The sequence below is a fragment of the Drosophila teissieri genome, chromosome 3L (genome assembly GCF_016746235.2).
Source record: "Drosophila teissieri strain GT53w chromosome 3L, Prin_Dtei_1.1, whole genome shotgun sequence".
Lineage (NCBI taxonomy): Eukaryota > Metazoa > Arthropoda > Insecta > Diptera > Drosophilidae > Drosophila > Drosophila teissieri.
This window is the reverse complement of record NC_053031.1, coordinates 21,765,389-21,793,017: the sequence shown is the minus strand read 5'-3', so window position 1 is coordinate 21,793,017 and position 27,629 is coordinate 21,765,389. Positions and strand designations below refer to the sequence as shown.

Sequence of the window (27,629 nt, the reverse complement as noted above, 5' to 3'; positions counted from 1 at the left end):
GCAGCTGTGCCTGGTCGTAGGTCTCAAAGCTTTTTTCGGTTGAGTTGCTGATTCTTGCAACAAAAGAGTGTATTTTGCTGTTAGTGGGGTGTATTCGAAATTCGAATTGTATTAAGAGAAGAGCTGCTTGAAAGTGTCAACTGTGTAAAACTGTGTTAGTCCCATGGACATGGATATATCGTCGTTTTTTAGTTCGATTATCAGATACCCGAAACTCAGCTAGTGGGAGATATGCAAAAAAAGAAGAAAGGACTATTTTTGAGAACGCCCACTAGCGAGCTAGTCACTTACGGACAATATCAATAAATGTAACCGCCACTAGTTTTTGCTAGAAAAAAGGAAAAAAAAAGAGAGAACGCTATAGTCGAGTTCCCCGACTATCTGATACCCGTTACTCAGCTAGTGAAAGTGCGAAGGAGTCTTCAGCACTGACAGTTTTTGGCGGTTTGTGGGCGCTAGAGTGGGCGTGGCAAAAAGTTGTTTGGCAAATCGATAGAAATTAGAAGACTAATACAAAAATGAAAAAATATCAAAACATTTTTCAAAAGTGTGGGCGTGGCAGTTTTGCGCGGTTTGTGGGCGTTAGAGTGGGCGTGGCAACATGAATCGACAAACTTGCGCTGCGTCTATGTCTCAGGAGTCAGTATGCTTAATCTCAACTTTCTACCTTTTGTAGTTTCTGAGATCTCGACGTTCATACGGACGGACAGACGGACAGACGGACAGACAGACGGACAGATAGACAGACGGACGGACAGACGGACGGACAGACGGACATGGCCAAATCGACTCGGCTATTGATCCTGATCAAGAATATATATACTTTATATGGTCGGAAACGCTTCCTTCTGCCTGTTACATACTTTTCAACGAATCTAGTATACCCTTTTACTCTACGAGTAACGGGTATAATTAAAGCAATTTCCTTCTGAAACACGCTTAAACCTCTTGAATAGTCGTTACGTTTCCATGGAAAGACGGGAATATTCCCGATTCCAATCAAGAATTTCTTCTGAGTATTGCATAGTAAACGAAACTAGTATTCCCTTTGAATCTACGAATTACGAATTACTTACAAGGGAAATGGATACTTATGTTTCTTCTAGTCAGCCGTGATTAATTTCTGTGCTGTTGCTCAGCGCTTTTTAAATAAATTTAATACATTTTAGAAAAAGTTAATGGCAATTAATTAATTTCGCCCCTATTCCTTTTCATTTTAGTTCGATTCATATCGTAAACAAAGCTGCAAAGGTGTCAACGCCAAAGCTAAAGTCAATAAAAACACTTCAACCTTGGGTGAATATACATAAGCCCCTTCGATCTCTTACAAACACATAAATATGCATACGTGTTCTTATTTATGTTTGTGTGCTTGAACTTACGAGCTTGTTTGTTGTCCACTTTAAACCAGAACAAGGAAAAACTAGTTAAAAGTATTCGTAAAATACACATAACTTCGGCTTATTGCCAAATGTTTTGTCATATCCCGCCTTTCCTGCAAAAAAATCGGTTCGGAATCCATACTTTGAATGGAAAATGGGTTGCGACACAGAAATACAAGCCAAAAATGATCTTCCCAAGCGGGTCTTAGCATAATTTCCACTCCACCGCTGAAGACGATCGCATTTGCATAGATACCCATGCCGATATGTATAGGAAGCTTCTTTTTGGCGAATTTATTCAATATTTTTTATTAACAGTTATGCGCAATAATGAACTCATTAGGTTTCCGTTTTTAGGTGTGGTAAGCTACTTGACTTCATTTTTGCAGATCCAATCGGAAAGACAAAAAAATGTAAACCTCACTTAACAGCTTATAAGCTTTAACACTATTCTAATTTGTATACCCAATTCATGCCGAACGCTTAAATGTATTGAAACCTTGTGATATTCGTAAATATTTATGTAATACATTCAATCGCAGCTCACCTTTTTGAATATTCCAATTATTATAGCTCCCTTTTTACAGGCGTTAGTGATTAATCCAAAAGTTGATCCGAGAGCAAACTGAACTTAACTTGCAGACGATTATTTAGTTGATTGGGTTTGCTTAATTTGGTTGCTCAAACTTGGCACAGTAATCGCTTGACTCCGGCTATCTGGGCTCACTTTGAGAAATTGCTTGCGTGCAATTAATTAAACAAATTGCTTTACTTTCACCTACTGGTGAGTAGCGAGAGGCAATGGCAACAGGATCAACATTTGCATGGCATTTTCGCCCACTCACATATATGTGAAGCACTGGCACAACAACACACACACTCACTCACACGGCTAGAGTTATTTTTATTTTCCTCGAATTCTTTTCTTTTTATTTCGGCAGGTTTTCGGCTAACAGGAAAATGTACTCTCCGGATGTATGCGAATTCTGACTATATACCGAAAACCACTTTTCGCGCATATTACACGGTTACGCTCAACCAGAGAATCTGAGTGGAAGAGTCAGCAAGACGGGGTGCCATATTGAGGCAAAACCAAACAACCGACCGCTGGAGAATCGTTCTGCACGGCGAAAAGTCAAAAACACAACTGAAACTTCTTTGGGTAAAAGTATTTTACAGAGCAAGACCAGCGACCCAATCCACCGAAGGCACGCGCAATAGACGAGGTCTTGGACTCGGACTCGGACTCGGACTCGTACTCGGAATCGGAATAAGAGTCGCACTCAACAGGTCTGCGAGATCGGCTCTCTCCGTATACTATGGCTCTGGGAGAGCCGTGTCTGCAGCCACTTTGAGTAAGTATCTCAAACCAGTTGATCTTGTTTTGGTTTTTTTGGCCCAGGTTACATGACGACTGCCGACTGCGACTCCTTCGGCCAAGCGAGTTCGTGTCCTAAGTCTTTTGTTTTGCGCGCATGGACTGCAAATGCCCGGCCATTATTATCTATGAGTTATTTACGCTCGGCGATTTTGTACTTCTTTTACTGCCTTTGCGGGCCAGGGCCTGCTCTTGTTATAGCCGAAACGAAGCTCGTGGGCTTGGCACACGCTGGCCCCCGAATCGCAACTGTGAACCTCGGCATAGGAATTTCCATGGCCCGACAGGTTTGGTCCTCCTCCTCTTTTCCCGTCTGCCTCCTGCCGCATTCTCCCTATCGTTTCCCCCTGTAATTTGCACTGCTCGTAGTTGGCTACTGTGCTTTCCCAATCGGACAAGGAGCGTAGGAGTCGCTAATGCTTTGGTTCAATGACCAGCCAGGAACCGAGCAAGAAGCTCAGCCGCACTAATCACTCGTACTGCCAGCGAAACGACCTTGTGTTAGTGTATCTGTGGGGATACCTGCCGCTCAAACGTCACAGTTTACTTCGGAATTTATGGCCCAAACAGGGCCCTATGTTCGGTTTAGTGTGCCATTGTTCTGGTCGGTCCTCCTCACATCTCCCATGACAATCTGCAGAACAAGAACGCCGCCGAATGGCAAACCAGTCCGTCAGACCGTCGGATGTGAATGAGAAAAGGGAGGTTGGGACAAGGGGTGTCCTGCCTGCCAATGCCCCAACGCACCACCAGCCGAGGTCCAGCCACTTGACCAGGCGAAAAACGAGCGGCCAACTGGTTGCAACTGGCAACTTTGCTGCCAAGCATGCGCCAAAGAATTTCGCCAGCGATTTTCGGAATGTCTACAATGCACAGAGTGTGCAAGAAAAACATCAACAAAAAATCGCGAAAGAATGAAAATAAAAGCACGGAGGACTGGTCTGCCGAAAGGCGCGATGAGTGGGGCGTGCCCAAATTCTGACATATTCTGGAGCTCTGCGATAAAATGGTACGCTATTAGTTTATTTCGAGATCGAGTATAAGGGCAATTTGCAATAAAAATCAAAGCTGAAAGTTAAAGTTTATGTGTTAGTTATTATAAAGGGGCTTTTAATAATAATTTTATTTTACAGGCTGCCCGCAAATGTTACCTTCTCAAAACTCAAACTCAAACCTTGTCTTTCAACATCCGCAGCTAACTAATTTCAATTCCAAACACTATCTTAATTACCAAAAGATTCCCATCAGTCTAAGACAATGGCATACTAACTGTTTGCTTTACCATTCACATTTGAACGGTATTCGGAAAGATAATGTGATGCCATCAGGGGCTGCGTAAGAACATTTTCAGATGCTATCTGGAATTGATCAGTGGGCCACACTTGAAGGATTATAATCGGTCAGAGGCAAGGACGTGTCTCTTGATGGGATGGGATGGGATAGGATGTGGATGTGGAGGTGACTGGTGTTGTGACAGCGAAGCGTCCCTCGCTAGCCTCTTTGTTGTCGGAGAATAAATCAACAGGAGACTCTGCTCGCAACTTGAAACGCAACTGAGCCGCAGTCCCAGGTACCCGAAACGATATGAGGCTTCGAATGTCCACCACCGAGCTCAATTAGTGCAGTCGCCTGGCCTCTTTGTGTGCTGCATTCTTTGGATGCCGAGGTGGCATTTGATTGATAATTTCGTTACGCCTCGAATACGGCCCACAAAAAATCACAGAAAAGAAAGACACAAACAGAACATGGAAAATCAAAAAAAAATATTCAATTTGATAAGTGTGGGTTCCCGAGAGCCGAGATTTATGACAAGTTCATGCTGCCCCTTCGATCGTTATAAGGCAATAACCGGCTATTTGTCGCCGATTCGCTGGAACGCCGAACACCACAAGTCGATGCTAGTGCCCGCATCTGATTTTCAGATTGGAAACGACAATAGGACAATTTCCATACTACATATTGAAAATGTATACCATTTCCCTGACCAGAAAATAGATTATTACATCATGAAAGTAGCCGCATTCCCACAAAACAGAGTTCGTTACTTTTAAGGTTAAAACGTATTTGTATATATTTGATATTTTAAAATGGTAAAATTTTTTAATATTACGATTAGTCATAAGAGGGCAATTGGATTATATCATTTATTGGCAACTACGTTTGATTTACTAGAGTGTCCCTAAATACGGCACCTGCATACTTAGGCAAAAAGTTGGCTTTACAATTTGATTAGTTAAATTTGAATTTGAAATTCTTCATCTAGGCATAGTTAATGCATAATATAATAACACTTCAATTGGTTAACTACAAGCTACATACAATTTCGGCAAGAGCAAATACTAGTGTAAAATTTGTATACGATTCCTATATTTGATTTGGTTAAGAGTAAAATTTGTAAAATTGTGTATCCCATGAATATCACTGAACAGCGACCCAAATCGAATGCTTTCGGTGCGGCAATGTGTAAGATCCCTCAATCCTTAAGGGTCCACACCCTAGACCTCAAGTTTCAGCCTGCCGTACTTCTGAAACTTGCTGAGAAACTCGTCTCATTTCTTCACTCCGACGTAGGTGGTGCTCTTTCCGGTCTTGCGCAGCTGCTCCATCAGCTCGTCGGACGACAGGTTCGACGTCACGCTCACGGTCCGATCCTCCAGGCTAATGTTGACTTTCTCGACCTTATCTGCGGAATGGCATAACACACGGTTTAGTCGATTTTCGGCCGAAAGTAAGGCAAATCGCTACTGATAAGGGCTAAGTTATTCCCAACATTTAAACGAACAATGCAAATTGTGGTTAAGTCCCTTATCGTTATGTGATTTATTATGTTTAAAGCTTGTTCTGAGATTTCAACTGAACATTTCAATAAGTTGCATTGTTTGGTTGAAAGTTTTTAAAGTTTCATAAACATTTTTTTTGAAGAGCACAAGTTTAATTATAGCATTGGTAGAATTAAATAGAAATGGTTTTCCTTTTTTAGTTAAAGGTATTATTTTTCAAGCAACATTGACGAACTTTGCATACAGCTCAAATGTGTATGATGTGTCGGGAACCAATGGCCTTAAATTAGTTCACCCCCCACATTTGCACATACATACATAGGTACATATGCTTGCACATACGTAAGATTCGACCGATAAGGCACTAACTAACTTAGTACCTGGCACTAGTGCTACGTAGTACGTACCGCCCAGTTTGCCCAAGACTCGTTCCACGGCACTAGCACATCCGCCGCAAGTCATCTCCACCTTGAATTCGTGCACCTGGGAAAAGCGGGAAAAAGGATTGGTGCGAATTGGGATTTTTCAACGCTTTTCCAATCGATTTTGGACTGGACTCAACCACTGAAACGCACTGGCATCCTGCTGCTGCTACTGCTGTGACTTCTGGAGTCCGTCGTGTGCTTGTAGACCTGCGGTAGGTTGAACAGCTTGGCGGCTTTCTTCGGCTAGTTCTACTTCCAAACGTGGCAATCAGAAACTCCCTTCGTTATTGCAGAGAACTTCTTTGGATTTTATATATTTGACTTTTTAGAGTGACCGAGTAGATCGGCCTATTAAATATATCACTTCCATACTCCTAAATAAGACAAATGTCACAAATGGCACATCAGTGCGGTGCAGAACTTTGATAAATGCTCTAGCGACGACTCAAGCCAAAAGGCGCTGCCAGTGCTGCCCAGCTGGAGCCTTTTATTCAAAAGAGTGAACATTGCAACGGTCCAGTTGCTTGAAGGTCGGTGAGAGGAAGAACATTAATCCGTATAGTACATGGGAGTCTAAACTACAGGGAGGTATGTGAGCACCCACATCAAATAACGCCACCGTTTTACAATTATATTTAAGAAGCGAAATACTTAATTGTCCCATTATCTCGCAACGTTTATGAAAACGTCGCGATTTTCTGAAGGCTACAATTTTGCAATAAACATGAAAATGCGAGTAAGTTTATGTTTGATTTCAGTTCTAGCTAGAACTAGACTAAGCATGCAGACCATGTCCAGAGACATAGACGCAGCTCAAGTTTGTCGATTCATGTTGCCAGGCCCACTCTAACGCCCACAAACCGCCCAAAACTGCCACGCCCACACTTTTGAAAAATGTTTTGATATTTTTTCATTTTTGTATTAGTCTTGTAAATTTCTATCGACTTGACAAAAAACTTTTTGCCATGTTTTAATATTTTTTCATTTTTGTATTAGTGTTGTACATTTCTATCGATTTGCCAAAAAACATTTCGCCACGCCTACTCTAACGCCTACAAAACGCCAAAAACTTTCAGTGTTTAAGACTCTCCTTCTGCCTTCCACTAGCTGAGTAAAGGGTATCAGATAGTCGGGGAACTCGACTATAGCGTTCTCTCCTGTTTTAAAATAGGTTAGGTCAAATAACAATATTCCATTGAATTGAGTTCGGTTCTTCGAAAACTTCCTTCAATTTGCGATGAAACTTTCGCCAGTTGAAACTCAGATTTCATTGAAAATTTATTGTTATGAAATTAAGAAAGATAATAAAAAAATGCATTTCTGACATTGGCAACCATAATGATTGCACGCCAGTTAAATTTTAAGGTCCACATTTTGGGAGCACTAACTAAATAGCTACACTCGCTTGGGACAGGCGCCAAATCGGTAAACCACCTGGTGATCGTACAGCTGGCCAGGATTGAGCACGATTGTGGGGAAGTCGCAGTGGTTCATTGCGTCAGGGTACTTCTGCGTCTGCAGGGTGAAGGCTCCCTGACGGACATAGCGGACCCCATCCTTGCCCACGTTGGGTATGTCCGCGCTGTCCTCGTCCGGCAGATGGTTGGCCGTGCTGAACTGAAGGCCCGGCTGGTTGGTGTGCACCTCCATGAAACGGCCGCTGCATGGATGAACCACACGGGCCACCAATTGCACCCGGTTGGGAGGAATGTCCACGCAGAAATGGTTGTCGAAGCCGCCCAGGGGGCAAGCGGACACCTGATTGAGCCGCTTGCCCAGACTGACCAGGCTGGAGAAGTCGTACGGCGTGGTGCGCACGCGCATTAACTTCCCGGTGGGCAGGAGCTCCTGGTCCACGTCCACTATCTTCTGGGCCTTAATCATCAGCATGTGCTGATAAAGCGGATCCCGGCCCGCGCCGTGTCCGCCCAAGTTGAAGTAGCTGTGGTTCGAGATGTTCACCGCCGTTGTAGCCTTCGTCCGCGCCTCTATTCGCATCCCAAAGCAGCCCGTCTCGTTGAGCGAGAAGTTAATGTTGGTGGTCAGCTCGCCCGGATAGCCCTCGTGCCCGTCCGGCGAGATGTGCTGCAAGGTGACGCCATCCTTGTGCACCCCCACCACGTCCCAAATGACGCTGTCGAAGCCCACGAATCCGCCGTGCAGGTGATGCCTATCCTGGAAATTGCGGCTCACACTGACCTCCTTGCCGCAGAGCTTGAAGCGACCATGTGCTGTACGATTGGCAACCCGGCCAATGGTGGCTCCAAAGAAGCAGTGCTGGTTACGGTAGTACCCTGCCACGTCGTCGTAGCCCAGGCACACGTCCTCCAGCTTGCCGTTGAAGTCGGGAACCTTCAAGGACTGGATGATAGCACCCATCGTTAGGATCGACACCGACATGCCACGCTCTGTGCTCAGCGTGAAGCGCCGAACCCGGTCGGTCTTCTGCGTCATCGGGTTGACGGCAATGCCGAACATGTCCTCGATCACTCGCACCATCCTGAAGCTTCTAAGTTTTGCCAAATGCCTAGAGGAGGATAACTAAAATTTTGAGATGCCTTGCTGTGGCGACAGATTTTAGAATTTTAAAGGGCTCACTCGCCTTATGTTCAGATCAAAGCCCACTGAGATGGTCGTTCAAATATGTTAGGACTTACATTTTGTAAATCGTATGCCCGTTCCTCAAACTGAAAAATTTTCTTAGACTCGGATGCATGTGATAGGAGGAAGAATTTCCGACCATATTAAGTATGTTCTTATCCAGGATCCTTAACAATTTCATATAGCCATGCCCGTCTGTCCGTATGGATGCCAGATCTTAGAAACCACGCACACTTTACCGCCCACAAACGTAACACTTAAGCCCCGCTAAAGGGTTTTGGAGTTACACATATGTATGTACATTATTACGTGGTCCAAGTTTGTATGATGAGACTGGGCAGTTTATTCCTATGTCCTATGCATTTTATTCTGTTGTAACTTAACTTAAAATAGCTAAATAAAACATCAAGTACTTTGGGGTTGGACTTTATTCACGAGAGATCACGACGACGCTTATGGATCGTTGTTGCAACAGCACTTCCAGGACTCCTCGACCTTAAACCAGTAAAGGACCTCGTGACGGTACTTCTCATTCGGCTCGAGGCTGATCGAAGGGAACTCCGGGTGGTTCATAGCATCGGGGAACTTCTCCGTCTCCACGCAAAAGGAGCCGTGTTTGTCATACTTGGTGCAATTTTTGCCCACTATCGAGGTCAGATTATTCGCGGTGTAGAACTGCATGCCGGGCTGGTCGGTCCAAACCTCCAGTACCCGGCAAGATGGCGGATGTACAATCTTGGCCACCTTGGCTACACTTTTTTGCACTCGGCCTCCGTTGACCACGAAGCAGTTATCGTAGCCCTTGATCTGACGATTCTCAAACTGCATAAGCCGGTCGCGCATCAGAACAGGCAGCCTGAGATCAAAGACGGTGTCCTTGACGTCGATTAACTTCCCCGTGGGGATCTGCAGCTCGTCCGTGTCCACGATGTGATCAGACGCAATCTCCACCGTGTGCTCCGCCAGACCCTTCGCTCCGGATCCGTGTCCCGCCAGGTTAAAGTAGGCGTGGCTCGAGAGGTTAACCATGGTGGAGCGATCTGTGGTGGCCTCGTACCTGACCCACAACCGATTCTCGTTGTCCAGCTGGTAGGTGATGAGGCACGTCAGCTTGCCCGGATAGCCCTCGTGACCGTGGGGCGAAACGTGACGGAATATCACCCCCTCGGCGGACTTCTGCACCACCTCCCATATGACGCTATCGAATCCAACAAAGCCACCGTGAAGCTGGAATTTATCCTGAAATTCGTCGATTTATATATTTATTATTCTTTATTTCCCTAAACTAGATAGATACTATATATATTTATTTTACTTATTTATATAAAGCTAACTTAGACTATAGAACTATATCCAAACTGAGATCAAAGAGCATTCGCAGATATACTACATTATTATTTATATCAAAAGAAATTGGCAAACAAAAAAATGGAAAATTCTGGGAGTGAGAGCTTTTTGCGTTTTGATGTCGTAAGAGTAGGCGTGTCGATTGGCTAAAAAACTAACAATTTGGTCTGAAACTAATTTGTACATCGCATTTGTTAGTATTATTTACGTAGAATAATTATTCTAATGTCTTTGCTATAACTCTACGAGTATCGGGTATCGGGAGTATAACAATCAAAGAGCTTCTTAGAGAATCAGAATCTACCGCTAAGCTAAAAGAACTTTGCCATAACAAGAGTCAAATAGGCTCGTGAAATATTTACCTGGATGTTTTTTGTCACCGATATTTTCGTGTCGTTAAACGTATACTCGCCATTGGCCACCCGGTTGGCCACTCGTCCGAGGGTCCCTCCGATGTAGGCTCCCTTATTGGCCAAGTAGCTGGCAATGTCGTCGAAGCCGAGACACACATCATCCACCTTTTTGTATGCATCCGGCAAGCAGACGCTCTGGATGATGGCACCCAGTTGGATCATCGACACCGTCATGCCCTTGGAGTTCTTGAGCGTGTAACGGCGCACCATTTCCGGGGACTTGGTGAACGGATTCACGGCCAAGCCGAAGATCTCCTCCTCTAAGGTAATCGACATCTCGGCGCGTCTCGTTGTCGTTCCTTCCCCTTGAAACGGCTGACAGCAACTGCTTGGGTATCAGACATAGTCTGATCCGGCACACCTCTGTTTACTGCGAGTTCGCTTCTGATTATGAATGGCCAAAGTCGTTCGGGTCGCGAGCTTCTCCCTCAAAGTCAAACCGGGCAATCAGCCTGTCAGAAGTCGATTGCCCAACCCCCGCATTTTTACCGCCCACAATAATGAGAGATAAAGCTGCCCTGTAATCGCCACTTGACTAGAATATAGAATAGTTCCTTAGGGGCGCGACTTTCGGTAGAGCTCATATAACAGAAAGACCTCTTTATTCAAACGTCTCGACCACGAGGTATCCATCTCTGCAATGTAAATATCATATCATATAACCTTTATTAAAAGTCTTAAGTATTGTTTGCCACCTCTGAACGCCAACAAATAGTAGCCCCAGAAAAGGGGGGATAAAAGGGTAGCTTTTATGAAGCGTGGTGAGTGTGTACGTTAATAATGTATTAATATAACGTGAAGTACAAAATCATTTTTCGTCACAAAAGTAGATAGCAGAACATGAGTAAGTTGAGGCTGCGATCGTCACATGCCTTTTTCCTCGTCAAGAAGTGTTTTTGATTGATTAACAATATGTAACAAATCAATAATGGGGATTTTCTTTCAGATTTTCAATTCTACGGGTCTATATAGCAGCCTACATACGGACCACCCTCACGGTACTCACCGTCACTACGTGAAGTGCCGTACCAAGCAATGGATAAAATGAAAACCTTTGGGCGACGATGGGTTATAAAATATCTCTTAGTGCTGGCTCCAAATACATTTTTTACATGATTATTGTTTCCATGGTCAAACATTATTTACATCACCAAAATAATTGAAAAACGATTTTCAGAATTATTTAATTTGCTAAGTATTTAATTTAGCGATATTTACATTTTTGAGCAAGAGCTGTGCCAGTAATATAAGTTTTTATGTACATGTTCACAAAACAAAGTAAATGCAGTCCGGTGCCACAGGGGCTAGTACTTATTTATGTTGAACAGCCGCACGCCATGAAACTGCGGCAACTTGGGAAGCGTGACGACAACCAGGGATATAAAGTTTGCAATAAAGTGTTCCGTGTTGTTTCGGGTGTACAGGCAGGTAAGTAGGAAACTATAAAAAGAGCGTGTGAATTTGTATATTATTCATTTGATTATACGGTAGCTACATTATTAATTCATCAAAACTGCTGTATATAAAATACCGAAATTAAAGTGAGTTTATGATGTTAATAATTCAAATTTAAATAAATTTTTGTAATAAATTTTCTACTATATTTGCATCCCAATTAACTTATTACAAATTGGGTTCCATTCCTAGGGACTTAATCTGTTCGCTGACTTACAATGCGTATTAACTTACAGAACAATGGGAACAGCGGTGAGGAACTTGCGGGTTGTGGTCATCTGCACCCCGTCATCAATCTGTTCCCAGTGCGTCCAACGCCGGCTGGGATCGTTCTCGGTGCTCAGCCAGGGAGCGCCCTTAATGACGTGCAAGAAGTACATGTGGGCCTGCGAAGTCGGATTAGGATTAGAACAGACTCCTTAATGACGCTATGAGCACTCACTGCATTGTGAAGAAGATTGGTGGCCGTCCAGGCCCACGGAATGCTGACGAAGGGCACTGATAAGAAGAGCAGGTGCACCGACAGCAGGCCCAGAAGGTATGCTAGCCAAAATCCGCGTGCACTCAGCCAGGAGCTGTTCGGATTCGCCTCACCGTGGCCTCCCGCAATGGATGTCATGTAGCTGAATTATTAACCTTTGGTTCCGAAACAAATATTTATCATGTTCAATGTGACATGCATACAAATATCACAATCAGTGATGCCAATTCAGCCTTTTTCCGGACAGATCTGTCCTGTTTTTTACTGCTTCATCCGGAAAAAATGTCAAACATCCCCAACCCGGAAATCTGTCCTTTTTAAAGTTTTTTTAACCGGAAATCTGTACTTTTTAGACAATGTTACAATTTTTAAAATTTAATTAGTATAATTTTGTATAAATTCAAATTTTTTTGTTTGCAAATTATGTGGCATCTCTTATAAGCAAAATGTTATCGATATTGTGTGTATTCGAATGAATATCAGCAATTTTTGGCAAAGAATAAGACATACAAAGTACATACATTTTACCAAAATGCCAAAAGATAAAGACGGGTATAAACAAAAGTTTCGCGATTTCTGGCTTGACCAGCCAGAATTTATAAACTGGTTAACTAAAGACATTAGTGATAAAAACAAAGGCTTTTGCAAATACTGCAAATGCAGTATCAATGCAAAAATTGACGATGAAACGCTAAATGCCATTTTAGCAGTCATTTATTTATTTATTTTTAAATTTAAATCCATTTTTTATATATGTGTACATATTTACATCTAATTTACCTTTAGATTTGGACTGCGTCGACATAATTTGTGTTGCCACACCTATAAAGTGCCCAAAACCTATTTAAAACGCATTGGCACAATGGCAACGTATGAAACAAACGTTGAGGACAAATGCATCATTGATAACACAATACAAATATTAAATTAAAAGTTATCTAAATAAAAAATTAGCAAAAAAATGTTCATCCTTATTTTATTTATTATATATATATTTTTTTTTTAAATTTTTAGCCTTTTTTTCCCGTTTTTTTTTTAATCTATCCTTTTTTTCAGAAAAATTTTGGCATCACTGCTCTGAATTTATATCACAATAATAAAAGGTAATGTGTTTGATGCCTACGTTGGATCTTGGATCATCTACTATGTAAACGATTATGTGACTCAGTGGAAATAAGATACTTCGGTTTAAGTTCCAGAATGTTATATGTGTGTTATGGTGTGACCAGCCATTGTAAAGAAAGGAACAGCCATTTTGTTGTTTTGGCGTTGAAATTTTTTGGCATAAAGAAGGCATAGAAAAAAGTAGGGTTCGTTGCTATTTAGATCGAAATCTTTTCAAAAACCCGAATGCCTTGCCGAAAATGTCACAGTATCATTAACTGAATATAGTTTATCCAAGGAAGCATAGATATGAGCGGATCCAATGCAAAATCCACGGGGAGTGGTAAGTACCAATAGATATCCCTATTACTACGTTTTCCGGAGCCCCACTAACACAAATCCGAACAGGCTTTGGTAGCCACATTCCCAGCATCGAGGAAAAGAACAAGCAGATCCAGCAGGAAACAATGATGGAGAAGCTGCGGGCCAAGTACCGGAACAAGCCAAAAAGCTACGAGGAGATCAAAAAGTCGGTGCGTATGTACTTCATCGAAAAGCACTACCCTCTGGACCCACTGTGCAAGGCCACGCTACAGTCGGCGTTGGACAAGTTGCAGCACTACATCAAAGTCACATCTCGCCACGGCCTCGTAGAGCGTTTGGAAAGCCTTTCGCGCCAGCTGGGCCTTAAGTTCATGGAGGACCAGCAGCTGCTTTTTATCTCCACGGACATGTTCTACGTAGAGATCCTGCTGGACGCCGCCGGCAGTCTGTCGGACGTCAAGGTGCACCACGAGTGCAAGATTGAGCAACAGTCCAGCGAACTAGTAGCCTGCCTCAAGTCTGGCGATTTTGCTGACTTTACGGTTCAACTGGAGGGCCTATCCTCCATTTACCAACTGAATGCCGAACCCAAGGTGAAAAAGAAGGCGTTCGTGGCGCTTCAGGCCATGGAAACGGACATCCAGAGCCTCTACCAATTGCATCTGCAAAGTCACTCTGGAGATAGCTACTCCCTTATGACGAGTTCATCGGTGGGTCTGGTGCTGTCCCGTCGCGGTGGCCATCCCATGAAGCTTACTTATTTTTGCCCGCCGCTCCACCTTCCCGAAGGTGATCCCAAACTGGCCAGCGGCGACTTCACCATCGACCAGGTAATGCGAAGCAGCTACGGACTGAGTGCCACCGTCAATCTGGAAGGCTCATCGGCCAACAAACTACAGACTCTACCAACGGTGACCTTAGTCCGCGATGCCCAAACGGGCTTAGAGGTTCCCACGTATACCCAACTTAACCAGAACAACTCGCTGCTGATGCCGGCCACGTATGTGCTGAGGCTTAACAAACCCATGCCTGTTTGCCTGGAATCACTAAAGGCACTCGGGCTTCCCGGTCTAGACTCCGTTAGTACGCCCCCTAGTTCTCCCACCACAGTGCTAAATCTCATTGTACAAACTGCCTCAAAGCAGGCCATCAAGAACGCACAGCGCGGCCTGTATGTAAATTTGCCTAAGGAGACGCACTGCTATTTCTTCACCGACAACCGCAAACTGCAGGGAACCCTGGTGTCATCGCTTCCCTTCACTGAACCCGCACAGGTACCGCGGATCGTGGCGTTCCTCAAGAAACAAGCTCTGTTCTACACCCTGCTCGCCAGCTGTGTTCGTGAGCAGCAGAAACAGTATAATGGTGAGTTGGGTGCACTGCCTCACAGTCTCTTCTATGATAATAATATTCTTTCCTATGCTAATTTGTCCCAGATATGGACAGCACTGTGATACTGGAGGTAACCGCCGTTTCATTTAACCAAATCACGGTGGAGCTGCAGCACCCGTACGAAGAGTCGCTGGCAACTGTGGATTTTTTGCTAGAGGACGGTCAGCCCACGTGTAGCGTTTACTGTCTGAGCAATGAATATGAGTTGCTGTCCCAGAAGCTCACCCGCACCGTTCGCAAAGTGGTATCCATTCCGATGGTCATCTACAAGTTGCTTAAGTGCTGGGATGAGGAGCACGAATTTAAACTGCACGGCGCGATTGGTCCTGGAGCTGGTTCAGGAACAATCGGAGGAGGAGGCATGAGTGGTGGTGGACCTGTCTCTGGAGTAGGCAACAGCTTTAAACAGTTTGCAATGGATACGGCGTCGCCCTCTGATGGAAGCCTTCCCGGAGGTGGCTTTGCCAACATCAACAACCTTAAAATGGACGCCAAGTCGCGATCTCTAGCGGATGCTTTTGCCGCTTCTACTTCGGCAGCAGCGGCCATAGCGGGTCTGATCAATCTCAAGCGCGAAACGGATCCACAGTCTGGCGGTTCGACTAGTGGCACCACGGTTAGCGGCAGCTCCAGTTCCTCCGTCGCCGCCAAGACAAGTGATCATGACATTGCTGATAAGTACAAAAATATATGGAAGGACAAGACTCCAAATTTGAAGCATTGCGTCAGCATAACGCCCATCCCAGGAGATGGAAAGTCTGGGTCAGCTGGGGGAGTCCCCAGCGTTGAGGTACAGCGAACGGGTGGTATTGAAATTATTCCATTGAATGTCCAGGCAGCTGTCGCCGGAGGAAGTGTTACAGCCTCATCCAGTGCTGCTCCCACGACTATTACTATTACCCCTATAACGGGCAAGGATCCCATTAAGGAGTCAACGAAAAAAAGCAGCTCTACATCAGCTGGGGTAAGTGTGGCCGCCAAGCGTCCACACGAAAGTAGCACAAGTAGTTCGTCTACGTCCGGAGGCAGTGGTTCCGCCAGCTCCATGTCATCTTCAGCCAGTAGCGGCTCTTCGGATACACAGAAGGAAAAAAAGCGCAAGAAGAAGCGCGATGATTCGCCCATGGGACCGCCGGAGAAGATCTATTCTAGGCAAAACTCGCCTGCAGGTGGCGGAGATGCTTCCGCGACTGGTGGAGTAGTGCGCAAGTTCTCCTCTCCCTCCTCGTCACCCAAAGCAGGTGGCGCTGGGCAGGGTCTAATGGCCGGTGGGCCGACCGCCCGACCAAGCCCCAAGCACTCTCCCGTATATAGCAGTCCCAAGCATAACACCGCCTCTAACAGCCCGAAGTCGCCGTTTGGCACACACTCACCTAAACACGGTTCTTCCGGAAAGCCAAGCATGTCTACGCTTAAGAGTGCAGCTACAGCCGCCACCATCTTAAGTCCCAAGGGCGATAAGACCTCGCCCGCTGTGGGGAACACATCTTCGGGACCATCTGCCTCCTCGGGATCCGGGGGAGCTACAGGTCTGGTAAGGTCATTTGCCAGCGTTGGAGCACCGCCGCCTCCACCGCCAATTCCTCCATTAGCGAGCACTAGCGGATCTATCAGCAGCAGCCAGAGTGTAAAGAAAGAGAAAACCTCTTCCACATCCGGGTCCAGTTCCACGACATCCTCGGCGGCTGCAGGGTCTGGAGGAGGTATTTCCCCGGCTAGCGTGGCCGCTGCAGTGGCTGCCCTGAAATCCTCACAACAGCAGATGAAGTCAGTCGCCAGTCTTTCGCATCTGGCGGCGGGCGGGGGACTGGGTAGCTACGCGGCCCCGTCGGGAACGGGAGCGTCTGGTGCAGCCGCAGTGGTGGTGGGAGCAGGAGCTGGCGCTGGAGCGGGGGCTTCCGGACTGGAGCTGAGTGCCTTGCGCAAGGGCATGGCGGGAGGTGCGGTAAGTCCGTTTTCATTATAAGTGCTCCACACCACACCAACCCACCCCCAGCATCTCCCACTGGAAGCCTAACACGTAGTTTACTCTCTGCCACCTCTCCTAACCAATGCAGATCAAAATCAGAGTAAACCTATATTTAAACTAATGCAAATGCTGTATTTACCTTAGCTATAAAACGATTTGTAATTTGCCTACCTCTGCTGTAGTTGAAAATTATTATATTTACATGCTATGATTATTATTTTTTGTTAGTGTTTCGTTTTCCCTTTTTCTTATTTTTGTAAATACATATGTTTCTATTATTTGTCATATACTGCTGCATCCGTTTTATTTTCGACTAAATCCAAAAACTCGTACAGTAATGGGGCTTATCCAGCACTCTGTATCCCCAAAACCCAAGCTTTAACCTTTTCCTGCATTGAGTACGTATGTATTTATAGTTATCCTGTTTGTTTTGTAATGTTGCTCGGCCTGCATGTTTTCTGTAGGAAAGCCAGGCGTATTAAAAGCTAGTTCCCCAAATCTAGCTGTTTACATTGTTCCAGAATTTTTAAAAGCGCTTTTGAGGATGTAAATGACTTATAAGCTTCATTAGGAACATATGTAGATCTGTAGATTAAGCTAATATTAGTTGTGTGTGGCATCTTGACTCTATTAGAAATTGATTATTGTTTCCCCTTTCTTTAATGTAGATGATTAGAGTTTTCTGCATTGTCTTCTATTTTAATTTGGTTAAAAGAGTCCTCTTTTTGTCTTCTATTTTAATTTGCTTAAAAGAGTCCTCTTTTGTACTTAAATAAATACTTCGTTTAAAATTAGTCCTTCATGTCCTTATAACGTAGGAAATATATTTTGTATCCGACACAACTTTAAAGCTAATTATTAACGGGGTCCTTTTCTTGTTTTTTTTCCTTTCTTCCTGTCTGTGTTCTTTTCCTACACGACATATGGTTGTGAAATCTCAAAAATGTTTATTTTGCTACACGTCATGTTCCCCTTTTGATTGCTATAATTTCCTTTCTGGTTTATTTTTGGTTCCTTTGGTCCCTAACACACACACAACCACATGCTTACTTTGTCAGGTTAGTTTGATGACGTCGACGGCAGCTTTAGCACCAACAATTCCGGCGCCAACAACAACAGTGGCAGCGGCAACAGCGGGCTCGTCAGCGTCATTGGCGTCCCCAGTCTCGGCGGTAGTGGGTCAGGGGCAGGAAACAGCGGGAGCAGCAGCAACACTGGCAACAATTCTGCAGCAGCAGCAACAGCCGGGAGCAGCGCCAACTAGTAGCTGCCTAGCCACCAGCGGGGGCAGCAGCGACTCCGCCGGGAGCAGCAATCCGGCCGGAGCCTCCACGGAATACATGGTGAGGCCCAGCAGCCAAGAGGGTCTCAAGCTAACCATCAACAAAACGGGAAGCAGCAAGAGCACCGGCACCGGCTCCGGCTTTAGTTCCTCCTCTGGCGTCCAAGCAAAGGCTAAGAGCAGTAGCAGTGGCGCCACGAGCTTCGCTGGGTCCACCGGATCCATGAAGAAGCAGCATACCGGACTTAAGCCTGGCGTAAACAGCGGACCCGCTTCCAAGAAGGTTACCGCAGCAGCCTCGTCCGCTACGGCATCATGCAGCAAGCATTTCTTCCAGAAGGCCAACTCGTCAGGCAATCTTAGCAGCAAGCTAAGCGGGTCGGGAGCAGGGGGAGGACTTCCGCTGACCAAGAGCAACAGCACTAACTCCTTCCAAGAGCACAATGCCCCCAGACGGCGTCCCAGCATGGGAGCCCTGGCTAGCGGAAGCAGTGGAGGAGGCAGCGGTCAGCGCAAGTCAGGATCCACTACGGCGGGGGGCAGCGGGTCTTCGGGCTCGGTATCGCCGGCCCTTAGCGGCTCAATGTCGCAGCCACCGCCTCGATTCGATCACCACACGGATATGATGACTATCCTCCAATACGCTTCTCCGACAATGGCCGCAAGCATGGAAGGATTCATAAAGGGGCTGCATAACAAATTTCAGATCCCAAAGCTGTCGCAGAGAGGAAGCGGAGGCAATACAACCAGTGGACGCAGCACGCCAAGTGCCAGTTCAGAAACTGCTTCAGCGGTAACATCATCATCGATATTAGGACCTGCTGCCAGCTCTACTGGACTGACGGAGCCGGAAGCCAAGCCACCTGTGCCTCCTTCGCCGTCTGGCAATGAAGGACTCCTCAACCTAAGCAGCACGGCGGGAATGCCTTCGGGGGATGGTATAGATGAGGAGCTTTTGGCTAGTCTGGCTGGTGAATGACAGAAGAAAGACAGCCGTCATGAGATATTCCTGTTGCTCTATGCGATTTTTTCTTAAAGCTAGCACAGTAGTTAAGTTAAGATGATTTAGTTTAAAGCCATAATTTTGATGATGATTTTTATGATGGATAGGGAATTAGGCAATTTCTTAATATCATTGGCAGACAAATTATTTAAAACTCCAAAGGAAATAAATAAAATTGTACAACACGATGGCGAATTTGGTACAAAATCTCAGAGATTCTGTGAATTCGATCAAACCGAAATCACCTTATGGTTTAAAAATTCATTAGGTAAATCTTAAGGAAAGCGATACGATATGTATGACATCGCTCTAAATATGTTGTAAAGTATAATAAATGTATTCAGTTGGAGATATTTGGAATTTTGCATATTTATTTTATTATCTTTTAAATGTTGGTAAATAGTGTTGAAACAGCCCGAAGAAAGTTTTTTTCAAACTCTTGCTCAGAAAACCTTTCCACGGAGGCCCTATAAGCGGAAAAAATATATTTAAAGTGTACAAACTAAAAATGTTTATCTAGTTTATTTAGTTACCTGGCTGCGCTTCGAATACCGGTCATTTCTGAGCTGTTAACAATTATATTTAAAATGTTTTCTGCGTATTCAACCGCATCAGTAGCAAGGAATCCGTTCTGACTTCCCTCGGAGGTTTCGACAATGTCAAGCAAAGGACCTCCGGACCTGTGGGCCACCATTATAAGGCCAGCAGCCATGGATTCGACGATTCCGATTCCAAAATGTTCGTTCCACATAGTGTGAATGCCAATGTGGGCGGTTTGATACAATTTAAGTAGGTCTTCGTAAGGGACATTCACACTGAATTGAACATTGTTCTCTAGCGACAGATGCTTTGTCAAGTCCTGCATGTTTTTCAACCGATCGTAGTCATCTTCGTTTCGGCAGGAGCCAACAATGACCAACTTAATTTGGTTCCAAAGGCTCTCGTCTTGGGCCAAGAGAGTTCGGAGCTCGTATATGGCTTGCAGTTGGAGAGGATGGTCTTTCTCTGGGCGAAACTGCCCGACAGACAGTATGATGAATTCGTCACTCCTTTCCGTGTGCTGAAGGTTCTTTAAGTGGCTAACCTCGCACGGAGGGTACACCCGGTGGGTTTTGAAGGGCACATCCCACAGTTGCAGAATATGATTTTCGGTCCACGAGGAGTTCACCATAATAGTCTCAGCACAACAACCAACCCACTTATACATCTAGAATGGGGTACCTTGGTATACAGCTGCGCATATACTTATTTGTATTCCTGCACTCACCTTTGAAAACAGACGGTAGTAGGCAAGCTTAGTCCAGGTGAGAAAGGGATTTCTTGCCACGTACTTCTTGTTGTTGTGTGCCATTTGTCGCTGCTGAATCCTCTTCAGCATATCGGTACTGATGACCGGATAGTGCACATAGCAGCCCACTTTGGACTGGGCCAAGTAGCGGAATAGAGGATACGTAAAGGCGTAACCCATGGTGTCAATATAGATGTCGGGCGGAAACTTGCAGAGTGCCTCCAGACCTAGGACCATCGATCCAATGCTCTGGCCGAGCAGAGTGAAATGCGGATAGTTTTTGGCCTCGATCCAGTGGCGTTGCTTCAGGAACACAAACTTCACACTGTCACTATTAACGGCAATGTTGAAGACATTCTTGGCTTTTTGCAGTATGGAACTGGGAGAGGCGTCTATGTCGCCTGTGTAGATTACCACCCTGGAATTCGGGTACTTTTCCTACAAATTAGAAAATCACATCTAAAATATTAGTATACGAGTATAAGAAAATAAATAAATTCCTCAAAATAATGAGCTCTCTTGCATATTATTCACATGTAATTTACAGAATATCGAAAGTCCGTATAATTCTCTATACTGACTTAAGGGTCCTACATATAATTCTCTACGCTGACCTCAGGGTCCTACATATAATTCTCTACGCTGACTTCAGGGTCCTACGTATACTTCTCTACGCTGAATGAAATGTTAGCATCCTGCTGAGGAAATACTCCCATTTATTTTATGTTGTTTCATTTAGTTATTTTGCGGAAGTTATTTAACTTGTTTTTATTCGAATGATAACTAAACTATCAGCTGATGATCGGTCTTTAACAAGACACGTATGTCTGTACTGTTTTGCTGTTTTCCCATATTTCCCATATTTTGCTGTTTTTCCCATATTACCTGTAGTGCTCTGACGGCGCACCACAACACACGTTCACCACCGCCACCCGCATTGCAATACGGATGGAAAATGCCCACGTTGATGCCATTTTTCGACGGTGAGTGCAACTTATTCTTTCGGCTTAGCAACCATTGCCTCAGGAAAAGGAATGAGAGCACTGCCAGCAACGCAAGCGACAACAACAACCAGAGCCTGCGGATAGCATGAGTCAGAACAACTGCCAGAAAACGGGTTACTATTCTTACAGAAACAGAAACATTATCGGCTTTCCTTCAGCGATGCATTATTATTACACGTAAATTGACAATACTGCATTATCTTGAATTAGGGATGGCCGTACAGTATCATCTCTATCAATGAAAGCCGATATCTGCGATTTGGGAAAAGTATTTGGAATATTAACATTTGGTAATATTTATCGATAACAAGAATTATCGAGTTCAAATTGTATGGATATGTCGTTTTTCAGAGGTACATGATATATAAATATAGATTTTAATGAATAATTTACCATGAATGTAGCATTCAAAAAATTCTAAGTTAGTTTCGTAAACAAATTATTAGTAAATCAATATAAAGATTAATTTAATTGGACTAGCTTTAATGATTAACTTTGCGCAAGATCAAGCAACGTATTTCGTAAAAAAAACCTAGGTAGTTCTTTCGAAATTCGTGTATTCGATAATATCTATCAAGCTTATAAATAAGTTGTATTATTATTACTATTAATTTTAGGGTTTCTAACGCTACAGCACTCCTACTTCCTACTTTTTAGCGTCAGTCAAAATTGTATACATTTCAGATATTAAGCCATTTATAAATTAAGCAAATTAAAAAAACAACTTTTTGTCACATTAAATGCGCAAAGATGGATTTTTTTTTGGGAAACTGCTCTGCGTTTAAAGCTCGGGAAAGCTTTTAACATAAAATAATTTTGCACTGAGCATGCGCTCATTTAATGGAACTTTTAAGGATAAATACAATTATACTCGCCAGTCTTAAATTCGAGACTATTTTATCAGAAACTCGAAAAAATGATATTAATCTGATAAACAATTAGTGATCTGTTCAAGTGAATCGGCAGTATTTCTAAAGGCAACTGAAGGGCAAAAACGTCTTAATTTATCAGAGAGAAAAACGAATAAGTGCATACCATACATACATATTAACATGGTAAGGAGGAAAATGGGTGCTGCAAAATTAGAAATGATAAAAAGTGTGGAGCAAAAAGAAATTTTTTCTTGCCTCGGAAAAGTATATTTACTGGTTGATCAAACACTACGAATGCTGCAATTTATAAGATCCGATTGTTTTATGACTGAAAAAGATACATATATTATGTATGTGCGTGTATATATACCGACTATCTATATAGACACACTTATGTATTCGTGATTAGTTTGAAAAGTTGGTAATACAGAATACGGAGTACAGCCGAGCTAATACATACCAAGGCGGAAGGATTGGAGAAATTTAAGCAATTTATTGATTCTTAGTTCCTTTAGTTCGTTTTTGTGTATATAATAACAAATGTACCTTGTGTAATATATATGTATGTACATACATACGAAGCCTTTCAACTATACTGTTTAGATTGTGCACAGTGCACAGTATTAAGAAAGGTTTAAGATTCACAATAAGCGAAAATTTAAACGGTCTAACTAAATTACCTTAAACAGCATTATTGTTGTGAATTTAAATTGAATTTTAAATTTGCTTAATTTCAAACTCTTTTTTTATTATTTTTATTTTTTTGCGTACTCAAAAATATAACCACTTTAATTAATTGTTGAAATGAAATTCATAATTTTGTTAAATACAAAAAACGATCAAAAGCAATTTGAGCTGTATTGCAAGTTTTTCCAGGCACCAATAACCGGATTTTGGGAACACGATAAGGAAAAGAATAGGAAACTTAAGGTCAAAGACTGATTTCGTTGTTGTTCTCTTCTCATCTAAAAAGATCCAATGGCCAATTTGATCCAATTTTTATTTCTCTTCTAAAAATATTCAATGGCCAATTTGATTCAACTGATTATAGATTAAGGACTGTGTAATATTTACGATTCAATATAACACATTCCATAATCGGGCATTTTTATATAAACTAACAGGATTACTATCCTGGTCGATAGAGCCGTGTTGTAGTCATGATCTTGGGGATGTAAGAACAAGCCAAGGCCACGCCCACTTATTACATTTTTGACGATTTCTGACTTATGTATTTTTTCGGATTATTATTTAAAAAATTATGACAAAATACGATTTAAAATGCATCTCATATATACTTCTACTTTTAAATATGAACGATTAAATATTACGATTAAGTCTTACATAAACTAAAATATAAATAAATACAAATGTAAATTCCAGTAACCGAAGTGCGTGGTTTATATTTGTTGTATTCGGTCAAAAGTACTTAGGTAATGAATAAAAAACGGTTCTGGTTTCTGTATGTCCGTAGCTGTAAACGCATAGATTAAACCAAACAAAAAAAATGGAAAGGAAAAGTATTGGGACCAATTTGTCTCAACGCTTTATTAGTTTAATTTGACATTAAAATATGGTTTTTAAAAGAAACAGAATAACATTAAAAAACTTGTGACAGTTTCTACTACATTCTGGTAGTTCTTGCCAGAAGTTTTTCTCATGGGTTTTAAATCATCAAGACTAACAAACTGTACATATATAAGTCTTTATATTTTAAGCCTACAATTTATGTAGTTTATTTGTTTGTGTTATTTGTTCATTACAGATTAACTATACGAGGAAATACTGGACAGTTGTACTCTGCCTATTTTGGTTTTCACTTTCCTTGATCAGTAAGTATTGTAAATTAAAAATAAATACTTAGAACAATATTATACAAAAATTGACAAAATTTCGAAAGCTCAAAGATTCCACAAAGATATAGATGATTTTAAAGAACAAAAATTTAAATATAACACCACACCTTTTTATAGACGGCTCCTTCATATTGCCAGAGAATGACCCTCCCACAACGGCGCCAAAGTTTTTATCCAGAGGTCACTTGTACAAGGTCATCGTGGGGGAGACCATCGAGTTGCCCTGCAAAGTCCAGAACCTCGGCTCGTTTGTGCTCTTGTGGCGGAAGGGGTCTTCTGTGCTCACAGCCGGACATTTGAAAATAACAAGAGATCAGCGCTTTAAGATAGTGGGCGACTATAACTTGCAGATCAATGGAGTAAAGACTCAAGACGCTGGAGATTATATATGCCAGCTTGGTGATCAGGAGAACCGAGACCAAGTTCACACGGTGGAAATTTTGGGTAATTTATATTTCATTCTGTGCCTGTGAGACTGTGAGAGTATTTGCCAATGCTGAATGTATCTCATAGTTCCGCCCACACTGAGGGCCCTGCCTCATAATGGTCAAGTGACTGCCCGGAAGGGAAGCACCGTCACCCTGGAGTGCAAGGCGTCTGGCAATCCGGTGCCCACCATATTTTGGTTCAAGAAGGATGTGTTTTCCGGGCCAACACACCTGTCGGATAGTTCTACACTCATATTGGAAAACGTGGACAGGCACCACGCAGGCACATATCAATGCTCAGCGGATAATGGGGTAAAAGATCGCGTATCCATGGACATACAACTGACCATACTCTGTAAGAAGAACGTTCTACAACGAAATATATAAATCGTTCTAATTTTTATTAATAATGTAATGGCCCTAGCTCCCCCTGAAATAACGGTAGAGAAATCTTGGGTCCATGCATCCGAAGGATACGATGTGGAGCTCGTTTGCATAGTTCATGGAGATGTAAACTCAGAAGTAAGTCAAACACGGCAATGGCTCAACTAGACGTATTGCGAATGTTAAATACCACATCTATATACCAATTAACGAAAAATGTATTCCTCTAAGATGCTGTGGTACCAAAACTCTTTTCTCCTCGATGCTACCGATCGGCGATCTATGTATCCACGAGATGATCGGTACAGCCTCATTATCCGGAACTTCCAGCCAACGGATTTTGGCAATTATAGCTGTGTGGCGGATAATGCTTTGGGGAGAACAAAGAAGTATATTGAAGTATCTGGACGACCCGGTCCGGCCGACTTTATATCCCCCGCGTTGAGTGGATTCTTGGATCACTACAACTTGACGTGGACAATTGAGTCCATACCGGCGCTTGATGAGATTAAGTTGTTGTATCGCCGTTTATTGGTACGTTAAGTAATTATATTAAATTTCTAGTTATTAACATCACTATAATATCATTTCAGATGAACGAAACCTACCAGCACCCTGGTAAATGGCACGAGTATCACATCAAGCCAACGCCAATCAGAACGGATGGATCCCACTTTCTAATGTCGTATCTCGTAAAAAACTTAGAACACAACGCCGTTTATGAAGCGATTGTTCAGGCTAAAAATAAATACGGATGGAACGAGGTGCGTAACTAGTTGTTTAGTATACTTGTATTCTTCAAATATCCATTTAACTTTTCTCTAGATAAGCGATATCCACCAGTTCTACACGAGAAATCATGATCTACTCCTTGATATCGACATGGAATACAAAATGGGCATTTCAAGCAATATTCGAATATCTCCAACTGTCTCCGGAATAATTTTATCTGTATTTATGTTAGTACTCTATCCCATCATTAGTGTTTAAGGAATAACAAATAGGGTTTATTTGCAAATATAATTTAAAAGGTGCCTTACTAAAACTTTAGCAAGTAATTAAATTTACATGTATGTACATTAAGAAATCGTATTAAATGTATTAAAATCTCAATAGAGTACTTCTCTCAATAGAAAATTAATGAATGTACTTCCGCAATGGCTTAAGTTAAGAAACAGATCTTAACTTTTTATTATTTTTCATAAATATTATCAAAAGTACGTTTTCTAAAATGTTCAAGTAAATATTTATATTACCAACAAATCATAATTAATTTCATCCTGTTATTTACCAAAAACATTTAACAATATTTTAGAAGTTATGAATACAATTTTTTGACCATTTTGAAATATTTAGGTATTTCATCCAAGTCCAAATAACGTTAAAAGTGTTTTAAAGAAGGAAACAAATCTTAACAAATTGTTAAGCTCAGCCTTCCGCTAGCCCGATCCATGAACTGAGTACCGGATGATATCATAATTACTCTCAAAAGGATATAATAAATCAGCCTAAACGAGCAGCTGATATTGATATGAAATAATAGCGGCAAGAGTACTGACCTACTCTTAGATGACCTACTCTTAGAATATACTTATCTAATTCGATCGGCTAATAAAAACGAATAATAAATACGAAAACCAAAAGTCGTATATTGGCACAAAGGATATACATATGTACATAGGCACAAATACTCGTAGTTTCAAAAGATCTTCTGATTGGCAGAGGAAATATCTTAAAGCAGATTAAAACATATACCACGTTTATACGATGCATATCCCAATATCCCCCATGCTGGTTAAACTTTTATTTTACTAAATTGTGAGTTGGTTAGTTTACTAGCTACCCTTTAAAATTCACGTCCGAATTGGGACTTCCTTCATCGAGGCACAAAAACCAGTTCACGTGAAAGAAAAAAGGAGTATATAAAATTTTGTAAATGGAATAAATTGTTCTCTTATTGTGGGTAGTGGATATATGCAAAACAGAAAAATATTCACAGCATTATAGATCACCATTAAAATTCAGAGCTGAAAAAAGCTTAGCAACTTCATATGGAAACTTTAACGAATACAGTATATACCCTCCTGTAATCATAAAATACATAAATACATATTGCAATATCGTTCAACGATTGTAGAATAAAAAAAACTTCAAAATTAAATATAGAACTTTAAATATTTAAGTAATAAGAACCATCGGTCTGGAAGATATACTTCCTCAGTTACTTAAATTAGTATATGTAGTGAGATTGTTTATATTGGCTATGATTCAATTTACAAACAGAAAATATATTCATGTATAAAGCACGTGCAATATTGTATACCAAAAAATGTTGTTTAATTTTAATTAATTTTTAAAAAGTATCATTACGGTAACATTTCTTCAACTTTAATACGACCAATAATTTTGTTTTGCCATTAAGTTTAGATTTGTTCTTCAGTTTTCCTGCATTAAAAAGAGT

At 42.4% G+C, this 27,629-nt stretch overlaps 7 protein-coding genes and 1 long non-coding RNA gene across 10 annotated transcripts; 3 read left to right on the top strand and 5 right to left on the bottom strand.

The window, feature by feature from the left end:
• Positions 1–4,805: 4,805 nt before the first annotated feature.
• LOC122617164 (copper transport protein ATOX1) lies at positions 4,806–6,319 on the bottom strand. Its single transcript, XM_043792891.1, has 3 exons — positions 6,116–6,319; positions 5,948–6,023; positions 4,806–5,443 (listed from the first exon to the last, which is right to left on the bottom strand). The coding sequence occupies exons 1-3, from the start codon at positions 6,119–6,121 to the stop codon at positions 5,310–5,312; spliced, it is 216 nt and encodes a 71-aa protein (XP_043648826.1). The 5' UTR covers positions 6,122–6,319; the 3' UTR covers positions 4,806–5,309.
• Positions 6,320–7,225: 906 nt separating this feature from the next.
• Positions 7,226–8,579, bottom strand: LOC122617289 (galactose mutarotase). Its single transcript, XM_043793087.1, has one exon. It carries the CDS (start codon positions 8,462–8,464, stop codon positions 7,361–7,363), a length of 1,104 nt encoding a protein of 367 aa, XP_043649022.1. The 5' UTR covers positions 8,465–8,579; the 3' UTR covers positions 7,226–7,360.
• Positions 8,580–8,976: 397 nt separating this feature from the next.
• On the bottom strand, positions 8,977–10,673 carry LOC122616405 (galactose mutarotase). The gene is made up of 2 exons (XM_043791845.1): positions 10,276–10,673; positions 8,977–9,805 (listed from the first exon to the last, which is right to left on the bottom strand). The coding sequence occupies exons 1-2, from the start codon at positions 10,600–10,602 to the stop codon at positions 9,020–9,022; spliced, it is 1,113 nt and encodes a 370-aa protein (XP_043647780.1). The 5' UTR covers positions 10,603–10,673; the 3' UTR covers positions 8,977–9,019.
• Positions 10,674–10,922: 249 nt separating this feature from the next.
• On the top strand, positions 10,923–11,445 carry LOC122617245. The gene is made up of 2 exons (XR_006325938.1): positions 10,923–11,087; positions 11,273–11,445. It is a non-coding gene; the product is annotated as an uncharacterized LOC122617245 (long non-coding RNA).
• Positions 11,446–11,505: 60 nt separating this feature from the next.
• On the bottom strand, positions 11,506–12,487 carry LOC122617244 (ORM1-like protein). The gene is made up of 3 exons (XM_043793005.1): positions 12,224–12,487; positions 12,016–12,167; positions 11,506–11,766 (listed from the first exon to the last, which is right to left on the bottom strand). Exons 1-3 carry the CDS (start codon positions 12,398–12,400, stop codon positions 11,631–11,633), a joined length of 465 nt encoding a protein of 154 aa, XP_043648940.1. The 5' UTR covers positions 12,401–12,487; the 3' UTR covers positions 11,506–11,630.
• A 1,039-nt stretch (positions 12,488–13,526) lies between these two features.
• LOC122616074 (mediator of RNA polymerase II transcription subunit 1) lies at positions 13,527–19,685 on the top strand. 3 transcript variants are annotated; one of them, XM_043791345.1, is made up of 4 exons: positions 13,527–13,709; positions 13,775–15,055; positions 15,127–17,027; positions 18,110–19,685. In XM_043791345.1, exons 1-4 carry the CDS (start codon positions 13,676–13,678, stop codon positions 19,310–19,312), a joined length of 4,419 nt encoding a protein of 1,472 aa, XP_043647280.1. In that variant the 5' UTR covers positions 13,527–13,675; the 3' UTR covers positions 19,313–19,685. The 3 variants fall into 3 exon arrangements, with proteins under 3 accessions (XP_043647280.1, XP_043647281.1, XP_043647282.1); XM_043791346.1 differs by having other exon boundaries at positions 18,115–18,455; XM_043791347.1 differs by lacking the exon at positions 18,110–19,685 and adding an exon at positions 17,079–17,264.
• LOC122616075 (GDP-Man:Man(3)GlcNAc(2)-PP-Dol alpha-1,2-mannosyltransferase) lies at positions 19,681–21,867 on the bottom strand. Its single transcript, XM_043791348.1, has 5 exons — positions 21,756–21,867; positions 21,510–21,702; positions 20,604–21,062; positions 19,870–20,543; positions 19,681–19,803 (listed from the first exon to the last, which is right to left on the bottom strand). The coding sequence occupies exons 1-5, from the start codon at positions 21,767–21,769 to the stop codon at positions 19,722–19,724; spliced, it is 1,422 nt and encodes a 473-aa protein (XP_043647283.1). The 5' UTR covers positions 21,770–21,867; the 3' UTR covers positions 19,681–19,721.
• Positions 21,868–22,515: 648 nt separating this feature from the next.
• On the top strand, positions 22,516–26,197 carry LOC122617563 (MAM domain-containing glycosylphosphatidylinositol anchor protein 2). The gene is made up of 8 exons (XM_043793470.1): positions 22,516–22,683; positions 24,266–24,332; positions 24,474–24,800; positions 24,870–25,139; positions 25,209–25,306; positions 25,400–25,702; positions 25,762–25,932; positions 25,994–26,197. The coding sequence occupies exons 1-8, from the start codon at positions 22,681–22,683 to the stop codon at positions 26,156–26,158; spliced, it is 1,404 nt and encodes a 467-aa protein (XP_043649405.1). The 5' UTR covers positions 22,516–22,680; the 3' UTR covers positions 26,159–26,197.
• The last annotated feature ends 1,432 nt before the right edge of the window (positions 26,198–27,629 follow it).